General features: G+C 36.7%; 1 protein-coding gene across 1 annotated transcript; it reads right to left on the reverse strand.

The window, feature by feature from the left end:
• Window positions 1-1,481: 1,481 nt before the first annotated feature.
• Window positions 1,482-22,342, reverse strand: LOC311609866 (vomeronasal type-2 receptor 116-like; the record flags this gene model as incomplete). The annotated part of the gene is made up of 6 exons (XM_084803294.1): window positions 1,482-2,413; window positions 6,918-7,041; window positions 10,714-10,941; window positions 11,892-12,698; window positions 13,057-13,348; window positions 22,134-22,342. The coding sequence occupies 6 exons, from the start codon at window positions 22,340-22,342 to the stop codon at window positions 1,482-1,484; spliced, it is 2,592 nt and encodes an 863-aa protein (XP_084659420.1).
• Window positions 22,343-22,648: the final 306 nt, after the last annotated feature.

Below are 22,648 nucleotides of genomic sequence, written 5' to 3' on the forward strand. Positions count from 1 at the left end.
TCCAGCACAGAAAAAGAAAATTTGCCAAACCATGTTCATAGCAGCCTTATTCATAATAGCCAGAACATGGAAACAGCCTAAGTATCCATCAGTAGAAGAATGGATAAAGAAACTATGGTACATATACACTATGGAATACTACTCAGCTATTAAAAATAAGGAATTCCTGAAATTTGTGGACAAATGGATTGAGCTAGAAATGATCATAATGAGTGAGTTACCCCAGAAGCAGAAAGACTCAAAAGGTATATACTCACTTATATCTGCATACTAGCCCAAGGGGCATGTCCCATGGAAGCATTCACTTACCATGAAAGTGGGACAGAGGGGAGGACATCCTATTGGGACTCTGGATGAGAGAAGCATGGGAGAATAGGAAAGTAGAAGGATCCAGAGGGTCCTAGAAACCTACAAGTAGAACATTATGATAGGCAGATTTGGGCCCAGGGGTCCAGCTCAAACTAAGGCACCAGCCAAGGACAATACAGGTGGTAAACTTAAAACTCCTCCTAGATCTACCCAATGGACAGAAAATTTTCCACAATTGAGTAAAGAGTGGGAAATGACTTTCACACAAACTCTGGTGCCTCATATTTGACCATACCCCCTGGAGGGGGAGACCTGGTGGCACTCAGAGGAAGGATAGCAGGTTACCAAGAAGAGACTTGATACTCTATGAGCATATGCAGGGGAAGGAAATCTCCCTCAGGAACAGTCATAGGGGAGGGGAATAAGGGGAAAATAGGAGGGAGGGAAGAATGGGAGGATACAAGGGATGGGATAACCATTGAGATGTAACAAGAATAAATTAATAAAAAATTTTTTAAAAAAGAAAAAGAAAATCCAAAGCTTCTACAGAGTCTGTACATGAAGAAGAGAAAATTAGTGGAGATGTGCAATTATAAAGTCATAAAAAAGAGAGTCTCTCTAACAACAATGACTCAGATGAAGAAACAGGGGAAAGAATTGATAAATCACAGGGGAACATTATAATTGCCGAATTGCTATCCCGTGTTATAATGTCTTTTTTGAATATACAAGTTACTACAGTCAAAATGTTCAATTTACTCTAGTAAATATAAGAAAAACCATGGAGTTAAAAAATAAAATAAAATACATAAAATGTAATATTTGTTTTTTTATTAAAGAAGGACAAAATAAATATAACATCATTGGCATACCGGCACATCATCAACAGTAGCATTTTGTAGGCAAAGAAGGGCAGATATCCATGTGTTTTACCCACACTGGTCTACTTATGTGGCTGAGATAAAAAAAATTCATAATAAAATTCTTTGACAGAAAAAAGAATGATATGAATCTCAAGCATAAAATAAAAATAATGGTTCCACTACAAAGAGTTTGATACACTTAAATGAAGAATTATAAACCCACAGAACCATACTATATTATTCCTGAGTAAGTGATGTAAAACAGTATGTCACTGGTTTCAGCCATCGTGTTTAATTTACTAACATGTTTTACCTAAATTTTAAATGACTTTTCCTTCTTGTATGGGTTCTGTGCCTGATGTCAAGACAGCAGTTGTTAACTGGCCTTAACAAAATAATGTAGCACTTTGGGGCAAAAATCAAGCCAAGGAGCGCTGTACTGGAAGCCAAGATACAAAAGACTTCCATTGCCACCATGACCTTCCCTGTGGTGCTATGGTAGACAGGAAGGAATGTGATCCAGACACAGAAGAACACCTGCATGCTGAAGGACAGGAACTTGGCTTCATTGAATGTGTCAGGAAGATTCCTGGACAAGAAGGCCATGATGTAGCTCCCAAGTGCCAGGGAGCAAAGGTATCCCAGGACACAGTGGAAGGCAACTGCTGAACCCTTGTTGCACACAATGATGATGTGGCCATGTTCAGCACGAGTGTCTTGATCAATGAAGGGTGGAGAGGTGATCAGCCAGATTCCACAGAGCACAAGTTGGATAAGTGTGCAGATTGGAATTATGAAATTAGGAGCCCTTGATACCATCAACCATCTGACCATTTTAGCTGGAACAGTGACATTGAATGCAATAACCACTGTAATAGCTTTTGCCAACACTGTGGAGAGAGCCACAGTGAACAAAATTCCAAATGTTGTCTGCTGCAAGATGCAGGTGGCTGTGCTGGGCTGACCAATGAAGAGCAAGGAACTGAGGAAACAGATGATGAGTGTCAGTAGCAGGGTGTAGCTGAGAGCCTGATTATTTGCCTTGACAATGGGCGTGTCTCTGTACTTCAGGAAGATTATAAGAACCACAGCTGTGAGTACAGAGAAGCGCAGTGCAGTGGTGGCGAGAGCCATGCCCAAGGGGTCTTCATAGGCCAAAAAGCTCACAGATTTCTGGAGGCAATAATTCTTTTCCAAATTTGCATAGTGACTTTCTGGACATTTCACACATTGATCCATATCTGTCGTTCAGAAATAAAGATAACTGGCATCAGTTCTGTGGTGTTCCCTTTCCCATTGGGTTGTTACTCAGCCTAAGCTCATTGAAATGCTTCCGGAATTACCTTTGTTTATTGCTTCAGAAACATTTTAAATCTATACAGCCCTCTCTGTCGCTAGTATCAAAGATTAAAGAAGACCCATACTTTTCCTGTGTCTTTGTATACATACCCTGAATTTGTGACTCTATTGCATCCAATATATGTCATAAGATTATAAGATTATATTATAAAATCCTACTTTGATTCTTCTTCCACCTTATAGAAATCCCTAATTTGACTTAAGTTTTGTTAAATATGCTCAGTTTTTAACTCATTTTATGCACTGTTCTCTGATTTGTTATCCATATTAACTTATTTTCACAAAATCCATTAGGTATTTAAATTTGGCTCAAATTTAAATCTTAAAGATTCTCAAATTCAGTATCTTAAAGATTTTGAAATGATAAATAGCACTTCATGCTTAAGCTTAAATCCTTCACACGTAATATGTTGTTACACATAGCTATAAAATATTTCTAAGATACAGGGATATAACTATTGAAATATATCATGGTATTCAAAAATTTCTGAATACTCTCATCCTAAACATTTATCATTTTATATAAAAATAAATGTGTGTGTGTGTGTGTGTGTGTGTGTGTGTGTACATTGAGGGTTATAATCCCATATTTTTATTACATTAACCATTGGATTTTTCTGAAACACATCACCTCACTAATGGGATTTCTCTGTTTCATACATTGAGATAAACGTGAATTTATTGTCAGGAAAAATCAATTTTTTGTGCAAATAGAAAGTTTATAGGACTAAGTGCCTTCGTAAAGATATTGGAGGCATCTCAGAAGACTAACTCATCAGCACACTTGGAGGACATAGAGTAAAATGAATCAGATACAACCAAGAGGAGTAGAAGGCTGGAAATAGTCAAACTAACTAAAAGGCAAAGAGATAGTATTCAAATCAACAAAATCAGAAATGAAAATGGAGATATAGTGCCACATATTGAGGAAATACAATGAAACATTACGTTGTACTTCAAAAGACTATATGCCACAAAATTTGAAAATGTAAATGAAGTAAACAGTTTTCGTGATATGGACCCATTGGTGTCCTGCACAAACTCCTGTTCCAGCCAAGAACAATGCATGCAGTAAATCTAGATCCCCAATATTCAGATCTACGCAATGGATAGCCCATTCTCCATAGCTGTAGGGAGAATGAGACTTGCCCTCACAGGAACTCAGGTATGCCCTATTTGACCATTTCCCCCTGGCGGGAAGGCCTGTGGCACTCAGAGGAAAGGGAGCCAGGCTGATCTGGATGAGACCTGACAGGCTGTGATCATAAGGTGAGGGTGGGAATACACTTCTGTCACAGGTCTAGGGGAGGGGAATAGGGCAAAAGAAGGAGGGAGGGAGAATGGAAGTTACATGGGAGGGGATAACAATTTAGATATAAAGTGAATAAATTATTTTTTAATATTCAAGTGGAAAAAGAAACTAGGGAAAAGGAATATATAATATGAATCAAAACTATTTTGAGTTTCCATCTGTCACCTGTCAGAATGCTTACAAACAGTAATACAATGATAGTCATGCTAGCAAGAACATGGAGAAGTGAGAACATTCTTCCATTGCTATTGATTAATACAGTGGATATCCGGATGCCAATTTTTCATAAATGTGAAAATCAATTTCCCTCAAGATCCATCTTTATTACTCTTTAAAATATACTTTATCTTATCACAAGGATACTTGATTAAATATGTTCATCAAGGCTCTAATCACAAAATCCTGACACTTACCCTATGAGCATATACAGGGGGAGGTAATCCCCCTCAGGAACAGTCATAGGGGAGGGGAATAAGGGGAAAAGGGAGGGAGGGAAGAATGGGAGGACACAAAGGATGGGATAACCATTGAGATGTAACAAAAATAATTTAATAATAAAAAAAATTTTAAAGAAAAAAGAAATAACATAAGAATGAATAAATAAAATATGATAAATTTAAATGATGGATTATTATTTCTTGGTAATTAAAACTGACATCAACATTGCAGACAATGATTAAAGTAGAAAAAATTATTAAGACTGATGTAAGCCAGACCCAGAGGAATAAATATAATATGCATTTCATTATATTTATATATTAGTTGTTAAATAAATGATAGGAAAGCTACAATCTATAGACCCAGAGGTATTTGGAATGGAGAAAGACACTAGAGAGGTTATATGGATATCCAAGGGAGAAGAAAATAGAACAGAATTTATGGGTGAACTGGAGAGAGGGGGAGTGAAAGTAGGAAGAACAGCTAGGAAGGGTGAGGTGAAAAGGAATTGAGGGAGAAAATGTGGACAAAGACAGCTAGAAAGGAAGGGGATTTTAGGAGCAATATGAACACAGAGTGATCATACTGTAACCTCTAAATAATGATGGAGATAGAGACCCAATAGCCATTTCTTGTCAAGAACTGATACTTTGAGTAATAAAACTGAGTTTCATGAATTTGAGTTGTTAGCTGCAATGGTGTCATTAAAATCCCCAAATAATTCAGGCTGTTTACAAAAAAATTTGTTGTTCTTCAAAGACACAAGGCCCCATTTCTGAGACAACACAACACCACAACTTGTTTACATGGAGATGCCAAGTTCATGCTACAAGTAACCTTCAGCCCCATGTTTCAAATCTATACCAAAGAAAGATACTCTATGGGCTGTGATAAAAAAGAGTAAGCACCCAATCAACCACATAAGTTTTAAATGACATTTAATCCTACCCCCAAAATATGCTAGGGTAATGATGATACAAACATTGTTGGAGGAATCAACTAATTTCTGATTTTACTCAAAGCCCACTCAACGAGGGAGTAATCATTCCTAATATTACTTGATCAACCAATACTCAGAGAGTAGATGCCACAAAGATGTGGGAAACACCTATAATATTGGTCTCATCAAATGACACCTGATTATATTCTTCTATACACATAGATCAGTACCTTATCCAGTCATCATTAGAGAGGCTTCCTTGTTTACTCCTATAACTGAAGAAAATAAATACAGAGACCCAGGTCTAGACATTACACAAACACACACACACACACACACACACACACACACACACACACACACACACATACACATGCACACATAAACACACACACACATCACCCAGAGAAAGGGAGGAGAAGGGAGGGAGAGAGGAAGAGTATAAAACAGATCTAAGTGAGGTGTTTCCATCTATATACTCACTCAGAGCATAGGGAGCCCCATAGGAGATGGGGAAGAGTGAGGAGGGAGCCAAGGCAACAGATATCAGAAGAACAAGGCTCTAATTATCAACCAAGTAATGCTTATATGAATACACAGAGAAGGATTCACTAGGCCTACATAGGTCAGCCATAGACCATCTGCATATACCATAGCTAGTTTTGTACATTTTTGAGACTCCTGAATCATAAACAAGTGAGTCTCTAATTCTTGTGTACTCTCTTGAGGTTTTATTTTCCTGTTTCCTTGTCTTTTCCAAAATGATGGTTTTTGTTTTATCTTATCACATGTTATTTTACTGAGCTTTGTTGGTGTCTCTTAGAGCCTTTTTATGAGATAAAGATAAGGAGTGAATATCTCATGATAAAAGGACTGAAGAATTGGGAGAAGTAGAGGGAAGGGAAAATGTATTCACCATGTGGGGAAAATCTGTTTAATAAAGGGGAGAGAATTATATAAATAAAAAGAACCTATGATATGAAACAATCTATTTACAGTAAAACAAAATAACCTTAGTTTTATGAAGATAAAATATATGTCCTTAGGACATCAAACTCAACTCTTCATTTACCTGCTAGGTTAAAAAAAAAAGAAAAAGAAAAACAAATACAAATACAATAAATCCTGAACTAATTATAATCATAAAGAACTTGTTATGCTAGAGATCTAAGCTTGAAGTGAATCCTACATATAAGTAAGCATGGATTCGTGCTCAAAACACTGTGTTCATGATAAAATGAAATGGAGTGCTAATTTATGGGCAAGATGGGTGTCTTCAGGGAACAGTGCCTGCAATGGACCAACAATGTAAACTAAGAATGATATGAATTTCTACAATGTGTCCTTTCAAAGGGAAATAAAAATATCAGAAATCCTTCAATTTCTAATTAAGGAAGAAAAATGTATCTTTTACTTCACTTCTTCTTCATTTGTTTTCTTTCATTCTTTCTTTCTTTCTTTCTTTCTTTCTTTTTTTTTTTTTTTTTTTTTTTTTTTGGTTTTTCGAGACAAGGTTTCTCTATGTAGCCTTGCCTGTCCTGGACTAACTTTGTAGACCAGGCCGGCCTTGAAACACAGCTGTCCACCTGTCTCTGCCTCCCTAGTGCTGGGATTAAAGGCGTGCGCCACCACCACCCAGCAATGTACTGCAGACTCCTGTGGACAAAATGGAAGTTCTCTGTAGACCAGTACTAACCTGTCTTATTGGAAATCTCATTGTCTGCACAAGGAATGCAGTCATAGCAGCAGACAGCCTTGCCCTGCTGGGCGGCTTTCCTGAATCCAGGCCTACAGCGCTCACTGCACAAAGACTGAGGAATCTGAAATAAATGAAAGTGATTAGCAAATGCTTGGACTTTAGTGAGAAGTCCTAATAAATACAGAGTTTAGGGGTATCATTGAACAGTTAATTTAGAAATGCTTTCACTTAACCGATTCTGGCAGCTTTTGGCTACACAGCCCATGTATTTAAATAGATGAAGCTTATCTTAAGCATAAGTCATTAAAGTAGTGTTCTAAAAAGTCATGATATGATTTTAGGCTCAACCTTTCTCTATTCTTTTTTCTTAATTTATTTAGATTACATCTCAATTGTTGTCCCCTCACTTGTACCCTCCCATTCCTCACTCCCTCCATCTTTCATCCTATTTCCCTCCGCTACATCTGTGACAGAAGGTTATCTTCTCCCCCACAATATGGTCACAGCCTATCAAGTCTCATGCTGGTAGCCTGCTTATTCTTTCTCTGAGTGCCATCAGGCCTCCCTACCAATGGGAAGTGGTCAAATATGGAGCACCAGAGTTCATGTCTGAGTCAGTCCCCACTCTCCACACAACTGTGGAAAATGTCCTGACCATTGGGCAGATCTGAATATGGGTTCAATGTTTACTTCATGTATTGTCCTTAGTTGGTGCAGTAGGTTGAGCAGAACCCTCAGGTCCAGATGTGCCCATCATGATGGTCTTCTTATGGGTTTATAGGACCCTCTGGATCCTTCTATTTCCCTCATTTTCCCATATTTCCTTCATCTAGAGTCCCATTAGGAAGTCCCTGCATCTATCCCGATTTCCTGGTAAGTAAAGACTTTCATGGGACATCACTTTTGGGCTAGGGCCCAATTATAAGTGAGTATATACTAAATTAGACTTTCTGGGTCTGGGTTAACTCACTCAAGATGATCATTTCTAGTTCTATGCATTTGTCCATAATTTTCCTGGTTTCTTGGTTTTAAATAGCTGAGTAATATTCCATAGTATAAATGACCCACAGTTTCTTTATCCATTCTTTGACTGAAGAACATTTAGATTGTTTCCAGGTTCTGACTATTATGAATAAGGCTGCTATGAAAATGGTTGAATTTATGTCCTTTTTATGTGGTGGAGCATCTTCTGGATATATTCCAAAGAGTTAAATAGCTGGGTCTCGAGGTATCCCTATTCCCAGTTTTATGAGAAAGCACCATATTGATTTCCAAAGTGGTTGTACAAGTTTGCACTCCCAACAGCAAAGAAGTATTCCCCTTTCTCTACATCCTCACCAGCATTTACTGTCATTTGAGTTTTTGATCTTAGTCATTCTGATGTGATGTGAGGTTAGTGAAACCTCAGAGTTATTTTGATTTTCATTTCTCTGATGACTGACTAAAGATGTTGAGCATTTCTTTAAGTATTCTCAGCCACTAGATCTTCCTCTGTTGAGAATTCTCTGTTTAATTCAGAGCCCCATTTTTTGGAAAATATTTAATTCCATAAAAATAATTCACAGTATTAAAATACATAATATTTTACATTTTATTAAATAGTGTATAATAATTGTTATAGTAGTCAACAGTTTAACATCAATTAACTTGGTGATCAAACATAATATATGAAACATAAATTAACTTTATATTTGCAATGCTAGCTATTTCACTCTCATTAACTTCTACACAAAAATCACATCATATTGTAATACTGAGTCTCATTTCTTAATTCGGTTATTTGTGTTGGTGGAGTTTAATTTCTAGTGCTCTTTTCAAATGTATGGTTGGTGAAGATCTTTTCCTAGTCTGTAGAATGTCACTTTGTTCTCTTGGAAGTGTCTCCTGCCTTAAAGAAGCTTCTCAGTCTCATAAGGTCCCACTTATTAACTGTTGATCTTAGAGCCTGGGCTGTTGGAGTTCTGCTCAGGAAGTTGTCTCCTGTGCCGATGAGTAACATAAGTGACCCCCAAAATTTCACCAGAGAACTCCTACAGCTGATAAACACCTTCAGCAAAATGGCTGGATACAAAATTAACTGAAAACATCAGTAGTCTTCCTGTAAACAAGTGACAAATGTGCTGAGAAAGAAATTAGGGAAACTACACCCTTCATGACAGCCACAAGCAATATAAAGTATCTAGGAATAACTCTAACGAAGCCAGTGAAAGACTTGTTTGAGCCTGTCTCTATTCTTACTGGCAATTACTTTTATATTTAATGTGATTGGCAATGTTGATTGATGACTCAACAGAGCCTGGATTAATTTTGGAAACAAATCTTTGGGCAATTCTGTGAGGAGATTTTTTTCTAATTTATTGTAATTTATCCAGATTACATTCCAATTGTTATTCGCTAGCTTGTATCTTCCCATTCCACCCTCCCTTCCTCTTCCACACTATTCCTGTTCTCTTGACCTCTGACAGAAGGGGACCTCCACCCCCACCATATGACCACAGTCTATCAGGTCTCATCTGGACAGCCTACTTCCCCTTCCTCTGTTGGTCTAATGTATTTTGATGCTAATTAATAAAAGGCCTTCACACCACCTGGGCAGGGGAAATTAAATAGGCATGGCTACGGTTCCTAGCCATGGGGAGACAGAGAGAATCGTGGGAAGAAGAGAGACCTGAGGGGAAAAGAGGAGAAGTTGGCGATGGTTTAGATGGAAGAGAATCACATGGCTGGCATGGATGGAGATTTGGCCCAGATGAACATTAACAAGTATGTGGGATCATGGAAGGAGGTAGCTTAATAGAAATAATTAGAAGCAGATGGCATGGGATTGGGTTAGGTATCCCATACTTGCTCCACTATGGGAAGTAGTTTAGGGGGAAAATATCTGCCCTCCTCCAGGTGAACTAAGGCTGTTTTAAAATAGAACAAGTGTCTGTGTCTTGATTGATTGATAGCTAGTTATGCTGATGTAATAATTATAGTCCTGACAATAAACATTATTAGGCCATACTGATAAATTAACAACAACATTCTTCTGTGTGTCCCGTAGGATTTCCCACCAATAGAAATATTCAAATTGTGGACATCAAAGTTCGTATAAGAGGCAGTCCCTTTTCTCGACTGTGAGGAGATTTATAGGGAGGTTATTTTATCTGGAAACAGTAACCACAAAATGAGGTCAATGTTTCATTGGCTAGTGTCATAGACAGAAAGAATAGGAGATACATAAGGAGAACCAAATTGTTTGATGTGTGATCATGGTCTATGAATGTGATGTCATCACCTCCTTTCTTTTCGCAGCATAATATACTGCATTCTTACAATATCAGATGTCAATCAAAATAAACCTGCCCTTCCTTAAGTCGGTTTTGTTGACTATATTAAATAGCAAGTTAAAGATTGCACATGCTCATGTACACACACACACACACACACACACACACACATCTGTCATGCTACTCTACCGTTTCAGAATCTGACAAAACATAACAGCCACCTTAAATTTTACTGAAATTTCCGAGTCTGGATGACAAAATTAACATTGTAGCCATGTTTTGAGGAACTGAGAGAAATCTAACAAATACCCAGATATTAAGAAATGTGTGGGCATTATAAAATGAAAAAAAACTATTACACTGCTCAACCACAAGGAATGATAAAATAGCTTATGCTTGCTATATTTATGGGAAGTTTCTTACTGGTATATGACTACTGATTAAATCCCAGTATCACCATATCCTGAGAATTCTTTTTTATTTTTTGAAAGATCACATGAGAGGCATAAGACACAACTCACCTTTGTGAACCTTGTAGGCCATTGTATCATCTGCTCAGATAAAGAAAGCTGTTGATCCTGGGGAGCATTTGGAGAAAAACTTCCTACTTTAACCTTTAATTCAAGACCCTTTGGAAAATTCCAAAAATTGTGAATGTCATACCCAGAATCTAAGTGTCTTCTCCTATCCATTACTGTGTGGCCTCTCAGATGATTTCTCAGAAGACTATTCTTTAGGAAAGGAAGGAGCTAAAACAGATTCAGGGCCATAGGTTAAAGTCTATTTGAGATACTAAAAGAATTTACATAAAAACATAGTACAAAGAACGTCTGAGATTTAACACCTCATGATTTAAAAAGCATCTGTAAAGGGGAAAAAAGTAGCAGAGTACATGAAAGATTCTTTGACTGAAATGCATTAATTTATGAAAATATCACAATGTTTGAGAGAAGTCATGGAATTAAACACAGCTAAGATTTAAAGTTGTATGGATCCAGCTTATTCAAACTTCTTTGAAAAAATAGCCACACCTCTTCTTGGTAACTTGCTGTCCTTCCTCTGAGTGCCACCAGGCCTCCCTTGATACTCTATGAGCATATACAGGGGGAGGTAATTCCCCTCAGGAACAGTCATAGGGGAGGGGAATAAGGGGAAAATGGAAGGGAAGGAAAAAGGGGGGGTTACAAGGGATGGGATAACTATTGAGATGTAACAAGAATAAGTTAATAAAAAAGAGAAAAATAGCCACACCTATTAACTTTTGACATATTCAGAGCTTCTATCCTTAAAATGAGGGCCCTGAGGTTAAACATGCATTTTAAAGTGGTCCTTAACTTCAAAAGCCTGTGGCAGTCCTCAGAAGCATTTTAAACCTTAAAGATGTACTGCTCTCACTTCTACTCTAAGGAATACATATGGAAAATTCAATTTTTAACAATGAAGATATGATAAAGAAAACTCTGATGCAACATGTAATATGCACTTAACATTGACTTAATGAGTTTTTCTTCATCCTGGCATGCCATCTATAAGAGACAATTTCTAATGTGTTAACATTGACATCCAGACAGGGAAACAAGTTTTTTCTCCCTTGCTTACAGACAGCATATTCCAAACCTTATGATGCCAAAGTAGAATGCCTTCAGGATTAATAAAAATGTCACATTAAGATAATAAAATACAAAGACAGAAATTATACCAGCCAGGGGGAAATTTCCATTTCTTTTCCATCTTCATGGGGTTGTAGTTGTATTTGCTGAAGGTGCATCTCATGGAGGCTGTAGGCTACAGCATACACAGCTCTGTATATATTGTAGCCCTCTTCACTCATGATTGGGTCAAAATACTGTCTGGGCAATAAGTCCAAAGAAGCATTGGGTTGGCAGTTCTCCAAAAGTTGACAATCAAATTCAGAAAATGAACACTTAAAGAACAAATACCAAAACTTAGGAAGATAATTGTCTTCTGGGTATCTGTAGGGATTAACTGTTCGAACAAAATTTGTGAAATCAACCATGTCTTCATGGGGGTGAGAGAAAATGAGACTCCCATGAAACGACTCTACCATGAAATAATCAGAATGAGTGTCAACATCCCATGGAGAGTTCAAGACCCAGACTTTCCATGTCACTAAGAGTTGTGCAATATGTCTCATTAAACCTTGTAAAGAAACAATGTCCCCATAAATAACTATCACATTTGCTGATGATTCTGGTATCTTTGTCAATTTTTTCCATAAGGCATTGGAAAAAGAATTCCAGGTGCCAGGAATCATTTTCACAAAGGCTATACCGATGCTATTGCTCTCCATAATTTTTTTCAAGTCTGACAGAGTCTGAGTACTTCTGTGGTCATCTGGGAGAATCAGACCAACCCAAGACCAGCCAAAATGGACCATCAAAGACACTATGGCAAGGGACAGAGTTGTGTCTTTGGGGGCCATCTGATAGAGAGAATTAAACTGACCTCGGTCATTCAAGGTAGAATCATATGGCCCAAATGTGAGCTGAAGAAAAAACACAATTGGAAACAAAAGAAAGAAAATTGGCATCAAGCAGAATCTCACTTCTGAATCAATAGATGTAAACAATCAGGAAGAAAGTGTTTTCTTTCATATTTTAAAAGGCAAACATACTGCCCAGTTTTCCACAAAAACCACTGACAAGTCTTCATTTAAATAATATAGCTGGTCTCATCTACCTCTATTTTTTTCCTATTTCAAATACTGGAAATATGGATTACCAAGGACCTTCATACTTTTCTTTCATGGCTGATTAACTCAAATGCCTTTATTTTACATTTTTAGACACATCTATAATATAATAAAGTATACTTGACTCTAGTTCCCATGCCTCATACTTCACCTCTGGTATTTTGTACAGTTGTAGTAATGTCCCAATGTGGGCAGATGTTGCCCATGATGGTCCTGTGAGTACAGCAGGTGAATTTCTCATCTTTCCACAGTGATAATTAGCAAAGGGGTTGATCATTCTTGTGAGCCAAACAAAGACACCAAGGAGGACAATCTGTTCAGTAAATCCAATATTATAGAAATCAAAGCCCAGGGTTGTGTTGGGTAGAATATGTGGATTTATGTTGATCTCCTCAATGGCAAAACGCAAGGCCAGAAGAAACTGGTAGTTCTTCAACTTATACCTGCAACAATTTTATCAAATTACAAGAGGAAGACATAGACCATACAACCTTCGATTTAATTGCAATCATGTTTACCATTCAAGTGCTGATGCTTCTCTGAAATCATTATTTTAACATAGTCTCATATATGACTGAAATTATAGTTGGGATTAAGCATATAGGATTAGGTAAGATTAACACTCATGATTTATGGTCTGAGGGACTCTATTATTGTATTGCTTTATCTTTTATGTGTGGAAATTTTTAAGAGACTGCCAATAAATAAGTAAGTAGGTTCTGACAAAACATCAGATCTCTTGCTGTCTATGTCTTGGAAGTTCAGCCATTTACAATTATGAAAGGTCATTAAATATTGACCCCAAACCCTCACTTTTTTGTGGCAGTGTATTATTTACTAAAACGCACAAACTTGATTCAAAGCATGTATTGCTGCGGTTCTTATTTCTATGATATTTTTTGAATAACATGGTATTGAGTACACTATGTAGACCAGGTTGGTCTTGAACTAATAGGTATCTTCCTGCCTCTGTATCTCAATTGCCGATTCTAATTCATTTGAATCCAAACCCAAATATGTTTTATTTTTGTGTGTTTCAATGCGGTTTGTGAATCAATTTTGTGGATGGGATTTTCTGTACAGGTACAGGTTTCTGTATGTTAATAACTAGAAGTGAAAGACAGCGAAGGGATATCCAAGGTCAATCCACGCTGTCCACATTACTTGACACAGTATCTCTTTTATTTATTTGTTTATTCGTTTTACATCCTGTCCAGAGCAACCCCATCCTTTCCTTCTAGTACTTCTCCATATATATCCTCCCCACAGTTCTCCTCTCCCATCCTCCTAAGAGAAAGTTGTGGCCCCCCATGTGTACCAACTTCCTAACAAATTTACTCTCTGCAGGACCAGGTGCATTGTCCCATACTGAGGACAGACCAGGCAACCCATTTAGTTGAATGGGATCCAAGGGCAATCATCAGAGTCACAGAGGTCCCCCACTCCATTTGTTCGGGGACCCATATGAAGACCAAACTGCATCTGCTAAATACATGCAGGTGGACAAGGACCAGGGCATGGATGCTATATTAACATTGGTTCAGTCTCTGTGAATCCCCAAGGGCAGAATAGTTGATCCTAAAGGTCTTCTTACGGAATTCTTGACCCCTGCCGCTCCATCAAACATTACCCCAACTCTTCCATAGGACTCCATGAGCACTGTCTAATGTTTGGTTGTGGGTCCTTGCGTCAGTTTCTATCGTTTTCTGGGTAACGCCTCTCAGGGGTGTTACTACTTCTGGAATACACTGGAAAGATGCTCCCCCATACCACAAACACACTTGTTCAAATATGCGCAAAGCAGCTTTCATTGTAATAAGCAAAAATTGAAAACAACCTAGATGTCCCTCAGTGGAATAAATGGAAAAGGAAAATGTGGTATATATCTCAACTATTTTTTTTTTAAAAGCATCATGAAATTTTCAGAAAAAAAAGTGGTTGGAACTAGAAAATATTCTGAGTGAGGTAACCCAAACTGCCAAAGATATACATGGTATCTACTCACTTATAAGTAGATGTTAGCCATGAATTACAGGATAACCCACAGACCAAAGAAGCTATATAAAAAAGAAGGCACAAGGGAAGACGCTTTAACCTCATTGAAAAGGGGAAATAAAATAGGCATTGGAGGTTGATGGAGGGTGGGAACTTGGTAGGAGTGGGTATGTGGAGGGAAGCAGAGGTGGAAATCAAGAGAAGGAAGTATGAGGGAGAAAGGGCTGGGTGACAGACCAGAAAGTGTAGCTGAAGTGTGTCTTTGGGATGTTCCAGAGACCGAGGATGGGGGGCCCCAGGAAATCTATAGGGAGTATCCTAGCTGAGACTCCTAGCATCAGGGGATACAGAGCCTAAACTGGCCACATCCTGTAGCCAAGCAGAACTTCCAATAGAGGGATAAGAATAACAAACCACCAACAAAAACTTCAACCCAAAATTTGAATTTGCCTGAGATGTGCTGGAGGAATAAAGAGCAAATGATTAAGAAATGGTCAACTAAAGATAATCATATTTAAGACTCAACCCATGAGAGAGAGCCAGTCCCTGCTGTTATCAATGTTACTCTGCTGTGCTGGTAGACAGGAGCTTATGTAACTCCCGAGTGGCCCCACACTGTGTCTCTTACTCATTTGTTTAATTACTGACTGACTGACTTTTTTTTTTTTTTTGGTTTTTTGGTTTTTGGTTTTTTGAGACTGCGTTTCACTGACTGACATTTTGATTCATTAAAAAAGATTCTAACCATGTAGCCCTGGCTAGCCTGAAACACACTCTGTAAATCAATCTGGTCTTGAAATTTTTAAGATTCTTTCTGTCATTTCTTACCCAGTACTATGAAGAAGAAAGAGTATCACACCTACTGACTCGACATTTTTGTGTCTTTAGCAGATAATCCTGTGACTCTGGCCAGCAAACATATATGGAGTCACCTCTCCCTGTTTTTGCCCTCCACATGATCACTGGATTGCAAGAGTACATTCATGTTCTTTGGGGGATCTGAACTCAGATCCTCACACCTGCACCTTGACATTTTACCTTATAAGGCAATTCTTTACCTGTCTTATAGCAACATGGTCATAAAAATTATACTTTTAGTGATTCCATAAACTGTAAACAAGGAGAAATAGTAAATCATTTAGTGTCCAAGTTTAATGCTCAGAAAACAATTTTCTTAAGGTTATATTTAGTAAATTGTTTTTCAATTAGGTATAGAAACACTTCATCTTAAGACATTTTTAAAAGTTTCATAGAAAAGCAATATTATCTTTTATATTTTGAAGATATATATATATATATATATATATATATATATATGGATTGAAATTAAATCTACATTAAACATATTTGAAAAGAAAAGAAATAGCATCACTGAAGATATATTTTTCTTCTGAATTCTGGCCCTCCAGAAACATAAATGTTTTGTTTTGGTTGGTTTGGTTTGGTTTTTAGTATGCTTCACCAAATGTTTATATCTCTGATTTTTTTTATTCCCTACTTCTTTTCCAAAACTTATTTTTTCTTTAGCATAGTTACAGGTCCACTACATTTCTGACATACATGCTGGCTCAAAGAAGATGGTAGTATTTCTTCACTCCTCGATACTCCCTTTCTCGGATGCTTTTGAGACTTACAGATTGTTTGTTCTGAGGTGTGTTTATTTTCCTTTAACCTAATGCATTTGTCAAGAAACTTGACATGAAATGAAACAAAAGTTTTTTGTATATTATAATTTCTTACTAACAAGTAAGGGTTCAATTGTACTTTGTATAGTGAAATTATGAAAACCACACAATTTAGGAGTTGTGTGACAGTCCACAAAGACTAAAGTAGGAATGCTGAGACTAGCAATGAAATAGTGTAATTAAAAATCTACTATAAATAACTCTCAAATGAAAAACAGGAGGCACCAAAATTAATCACACCAGAAGTATTTGCATCTTTGTAAACTTGCATACAATTAAAATAATCTTTGTAAATAATATTAAGAAAGCAAAATATGATACATTTTTCATGTTCATTATCTATAATATCTGAATCAGGAAGGTACAAGATTGGATCCTGCAGAACTTGATCATAAGACTCCATTTCTGAATATACTACATACTTGAATTACAGTATATGCAGAAATCAACCTGGTACTTACCTGAATGCTTTACTTTTCCTAGCTAGATTAACAGTTCTGGAAGATGCTATGCATGCTACCAAAATAGATAAACGTAATTATCACTTTCACTCATTTGTGAATCATGGAAGATACAGAAATCCTGGCCTTATATAATGTGTCTGCTGGTACCAAAATGGGTACCTATATTATATGTGAAACCAACTTTTGTCTTATTTGACGTAAGGTTTCTTTAATTGTATGGAACAAATGCTTATCCGCATAAATATGGCCAAGAGCTTATAAATAGGTAAGTCATAGACAAGGGCTGAATTTAACATTGCTATTCTGCTAAATAGACAGAGGATAAAATTAATTCCTGATGATTTACAGTTGAACCCATTGATTAGTACATCACACAACCATCATTAGAGATGCTTGTTTTTACAACACATGGCAAATAACACAAAAATTAATGACTTATCAGGGCATATTAAGAGACTATAAATTTCCCAGCCATAAATATGGGTTACATATCACACTAATATGAATACTGGGGGATTATAGCTAAAACTATAGCTATATTGGGAAGTGGGAAGATTGTAAATGGCAGAGGTTGAGGATAATCTCAAGGAAACAATATCTCTACAGCACACTACTTGCACATTTGAACTTACAATGATTATGAGAGCATGTTCAAGATCATGTGTGCTTAAACAACACAAAGTCCCAGTGTGTAGAAGAAATGGGAACAAAATCTCACCCCTTCTTGAGATGCTATTGTGAGATAGGTTTTTCACTGTTGTGACACCTAGGCTCTGAACCATAATCAAGGGAATGCCCTAACTACAATAGTACTTCTAAAACACACACTGTACTTTAATGCAAAAATAAAATAAATACAAAATTTTCTGGTAGGCAGAATAAGTACAGAAAAAGTGGATAGAGTAGGATGTGGTGATATGGGTGAATATATCAAAGCCATTTTATGAAAAATATTAAGCAATCAATGTATACTTTCAAAAGCCAAAAAAATGTCTAATGGAAGAAGACTTGTCAGAATTACAGATAACCAGAAAAATCAATACAGATATTGCCAATGGACAGAATAGGCCCAAATGCATGTGTCTATAAATATAATGATATTTATCACCTTGACAAGTCTATGCATAGAAGTAAAGCCTTGCAAACAAAATAAATAATGTACTCACTACTACGTATTTCATGACAAAACAGAAGATAGGCTCCAAGACTCCAAACACAAGCAATGATATGAGACGGTAACTTTATAGGCAAGATTACATCACTTTAATTTAGATTCATGTTTTACAGAACATGTATCAAAAACATGTACAACTCAGAGATGATAATTAAAACACTTTAAAATTCAACACAATTTTATTTGTTTCCTTTTCATTCTTTTCATACAAAGAGTTTGAATACAGCGTTTCATAGATTGGTTAAACATTCATCTTAATTAATATATTTAAATTATCTATATATTCACAAACATATGCAAGATCTTTCTTTTATAATGAAAGAATTTTTTTTCTTTTTCCTCCTATCTCCCCACCTATCCAAATACATGTCCTTGCGCTCTCTCAGTCTCTCTCTCTCTCTCTCTCTCTCTCTCTCTCTCTCTCTCTCTCTCTCTGTGTGTGTGTGTGTGTGTGTGTGTGTGTGTGTGTGTCTGTCTGTCTGTCTGTCTGTCTGTCTGTCTGTCTGTCTTTAGAATATTAACAGGCATGTTACACACCACAAATCTCAGCACTCAGGAAACACAGGCAAATGGATCTCTGAATTCTATGCCAGCCTTGCATGCATATAGAATTTCAGGACAGCCAGGGCTACACAGGGAAACAAACACACAAAGAGTAAACCATCTAGCTGAGAGTAGCAGTGCATGCCTTAAATCCAGCACTTGGTAGGCAGAGGCAGACAGATCTCTGAAATCTAGGGCCACCTTGTTTAAGTTCCAAGATTTATGAGACTATGAAAAGTTAAGGAGAGCCTGTCTCAAAAAAAAAAAAAAACAAACAAAACAAAAATACAAGTAAAAACAGTGAAATAGCTCATGAAACACACACACATATAAATAAATAAAAACAAAACTGAACAGAGTGTTTCAGTTAGGGATATTATTTATCAGAAGAAACACCATGACCAAAAACAAAACAAAGGAAATATTTGGTATCTTTTGTATGGTTACTACTGATGTGATAAAATATCATAGCTAAATGAAAAATAAGGAGAAATTTTTTCATTAAGCTTATACTTCCACAGGATAGTCCACAAGTGAAAAAAGTCAGGACAGGAACTCAAACAGGACCAAATTCTGAAGGCGAGAGTTACACAGAGGACACTGATAGGTTCTACTTACTGGCTCACTTAAGTTTTTCTTGGCCTGCTTCCTTATAAAATTCAGAACAACAAGTAAAGGAATGACCCCACCCACAACAAGATGAGCCCTCTACCATCAATCACTAATTAAGAAAATGATTCAACAGGATTACCTAAAACCAAGTCATTTTCTTAATTGATATTCCTTCCTCTTAGATGACTATGGCATGTATTAAGTTGATATAGATCTATCCAGCACATATACCTTATACTTTGTCATCATGGTTTATTATTGGAGGTAGTCAGGACAAGCACTCAATGAGGTCAAGAGATGGAAGCAGGAGCTCTGATCCAAAGGCTGTGGAGTAATTCTATTTATTGGCATACTGTGGATTGTTCAACCTGCTTTACTGTGGAACCCAGGATGACTTGCTCATAGACGGCACCACGCACAAATGGCTAGGTCCTCCCACATCAGTCAGTGGTTAAGAAAATACCAGATAAGCCTGCAAGGAGCCCGAAGTTTTTGAGGCATTTACTCAATTGTATCATCCTACTCGGCAAAGAGTCTTGTTTGTCTCAAGTTGACACAAAACTAGTGAGCACACAAATAAATATGAAACAAAAAGGTCTACACATGTTTTAGACAATATAAAATTGGTAATAATTGTTTAATAAAAATATAAAACAATAGAAAATCAAAATAATCTTAGTAAGTGGTTATTTGAAAAATTCTTATAATGATAGGAACAGACATGCAGACAAATCAGTAAGAACAATATGAAATCTAAGATATTTCTTGTATTATTTTTAAATATCTACTGCATCTGAAAAACTGAACACAATGGGAGATTGAAGCAGATACTGAGATTCCAGCCAAATCTGAGGTGGAGCACGGGGAGTCTTACAGAAGAGTTTGTGGGTAGAGGCAATAGAAGCTCCACAAGAAGACCAGTGTGGTGTTGCTACAGAGATCGATGCACAAACCAAGGACCATGCACAGTGAGGACCTAGACCCTCTGCTCAGATGTAGTGGATAGGCAGGATAGTCTCCTTCTGGGTCCCATAACATGGGGAGTAGGGACAACCTCTGACATGGACTCTTAAGCCCATTCCTTGATCACTTGCCCCTAGTGTGGCAGCCTTCCCAGTCCACAGAGGAAGAGGCTACAACAAGTCCAGAGGAAACTTGATACACTGAGGTCAGAAGATATAGGAGGAGGTCTCCGCTTTCTGAAGACTAATGGGTGGTTGAGAAGAGGGAGGGGTGGAACTGGGAGGCAATGAGGGAGAGGCTACAAGTTGAATGAAAAGTGAATAAATTAAAAACTAAAAATTTTTAAATAAAATAAATTTTTAAAAAGTTTTTTACAGGATACTATTTTTTCATTATCATGGCTTATATAGTGAAAAGTATAGTCTTTTTTCATATGGGCTTGTTGGTTATTATATATAAAAACACATACAGATGCACATTGGTTCCTGGGCTGCTGAATGTAGTGAGCAGAAGAGTAACAAGTGACATTAGTTTGGGTGAAGCAAAAGGGGCTCTAGCTAGCATGTAAAGTCCCCAATCTCCAAGACATAGAAACAAATTTGTGATTTTAGTTGAGATAAATATGATCCTTAAGAAATTAGCTCTACCTTGAATTACTCTACCAAGATATGAATTATTAAATCTAGTTATGAAATCTTGCATCTGTGACCATCAGTGATATTATAGTTTCAAACTATGTGTGTCACCACCTCAAATATCTGATGATGATTTACCTCTTAAAGTATTTATTCTTCCACTGTCCTTGAATTTTTTACTTACTACATACTAAGCTTTTTATAAATACAAAATAATATCACTTTGAACAAAATTCACCTTGATAACTATATATCATTTTGTGAATTTCTTCCTATTGTTTCCCTATAGATTTTTCTCATGTGTTCAGATATGTGCAAGCTCTATTGTTCTATTCATGGTGCTGTTGAATACTTCTATAGAGATTTGTGGTGTCTGTATAGGGTAAGAACAGTTTATTTCCTCTATGAATGGACACACTTGTAATAAATTTGTCTAAGTAAATAAAACTTTTCTTATTTAATTCCTAAATTTTGGGCTTTTAAGAATTGCCAACAAACAGTCTTAAGTATCCATCCTCACACAACATGTATCTTGGTGAGCACATCAATATAAATGAGGAACATCACTTGAAACATGTATAGCAAACAGGGAAATGTTGAAATGTAGGATCTTAAAATATTAGCAAAGACATTAAGATGCAAAAAAATGAGCCAAACAAAAATATTGTAGATCAAAAAGTGTTCCCAAATATAAAGATGACAATCCTATTGTGAAATCCAATGGAAGTAACACAGTCAAGATTTGTCACTCTAAGAACATTCTGGGAACTCAGGAGTCTCTGCATTCGGTAACATAATTTCTTCTCACAGGAAAACATCTCCACTCAAAGAGAGCCCAGATATACATGGTAATGCTCAGATTAAATTATCCATAACATGAAATCACATCAATAAAAAATTCAAACATCAGCCATTGCAAACATGACAATAGAAGATCATGAAGTTCCGATATAATTTGATGAAATCAAAATGAATAAAACCAAAATTATGACTTTTTTTGAAAGATGAAAAGAAGTCAAAATTTGCATGAAGAAATTTGAGAAAGGCAGAGTGCGTTTGAGAATCAAATGCATAAAAACATCACACACATATTTTAACCCACTTAATACTTTAAATCACAAAAATTAGGAACTCTTACAATGAATAATTGTACTTACTGTGTGTGAAGGTCCTGATAATAGTGCACAAATGTTTTATCAGGAATTCTGTTGCCTGTGTAGTAAATATGAAGAGAAAAAAATGCACCAATGGTGACATCTCCTTCATAGTAAAAACTTTCATTAATCATTATATAGCACTCGTTGTCACTAAAGGCAGGCACAAAGTTGGGACTATGCAGGATCCCAATGATAAAAACCCAGAACATCCTATTAGCACATGTACAAGTCAGCCAGAATCCTAGTAGAAACAGATCTAATGATGTCCCGGAGATATATATTCAGCTCAAGTGTTTGTGAACATTTGTGCTTCTCACTTTGTTGATGAGTACAGCTGTGACACTAATTACCCCCAAGTTCTTCCTTACACTGCATCCAGTACCACTGAGAGTTCTGAAAAATCTTTTCCTTGGGCTCTGCATCTGAGACCCTGTGCTCTACTTAAAACAAGTTGGAAAATATGTTTTGTGTCTTCTTTAGCCACAGGGACCATGATTTCAGCCAAGAAGATAAAC

The sequence above is a fragment of the Acomys minous genome (assembly GCF_964271855.1).
Source record: "Acomys minous genome assembly, chromosome: 2".
NCBI classification, from domain to species: Eukaryota; Metazoa; Chordata; class Mammalia; order Rodentia; family Muridae; genus Acomys; species Acomys minous.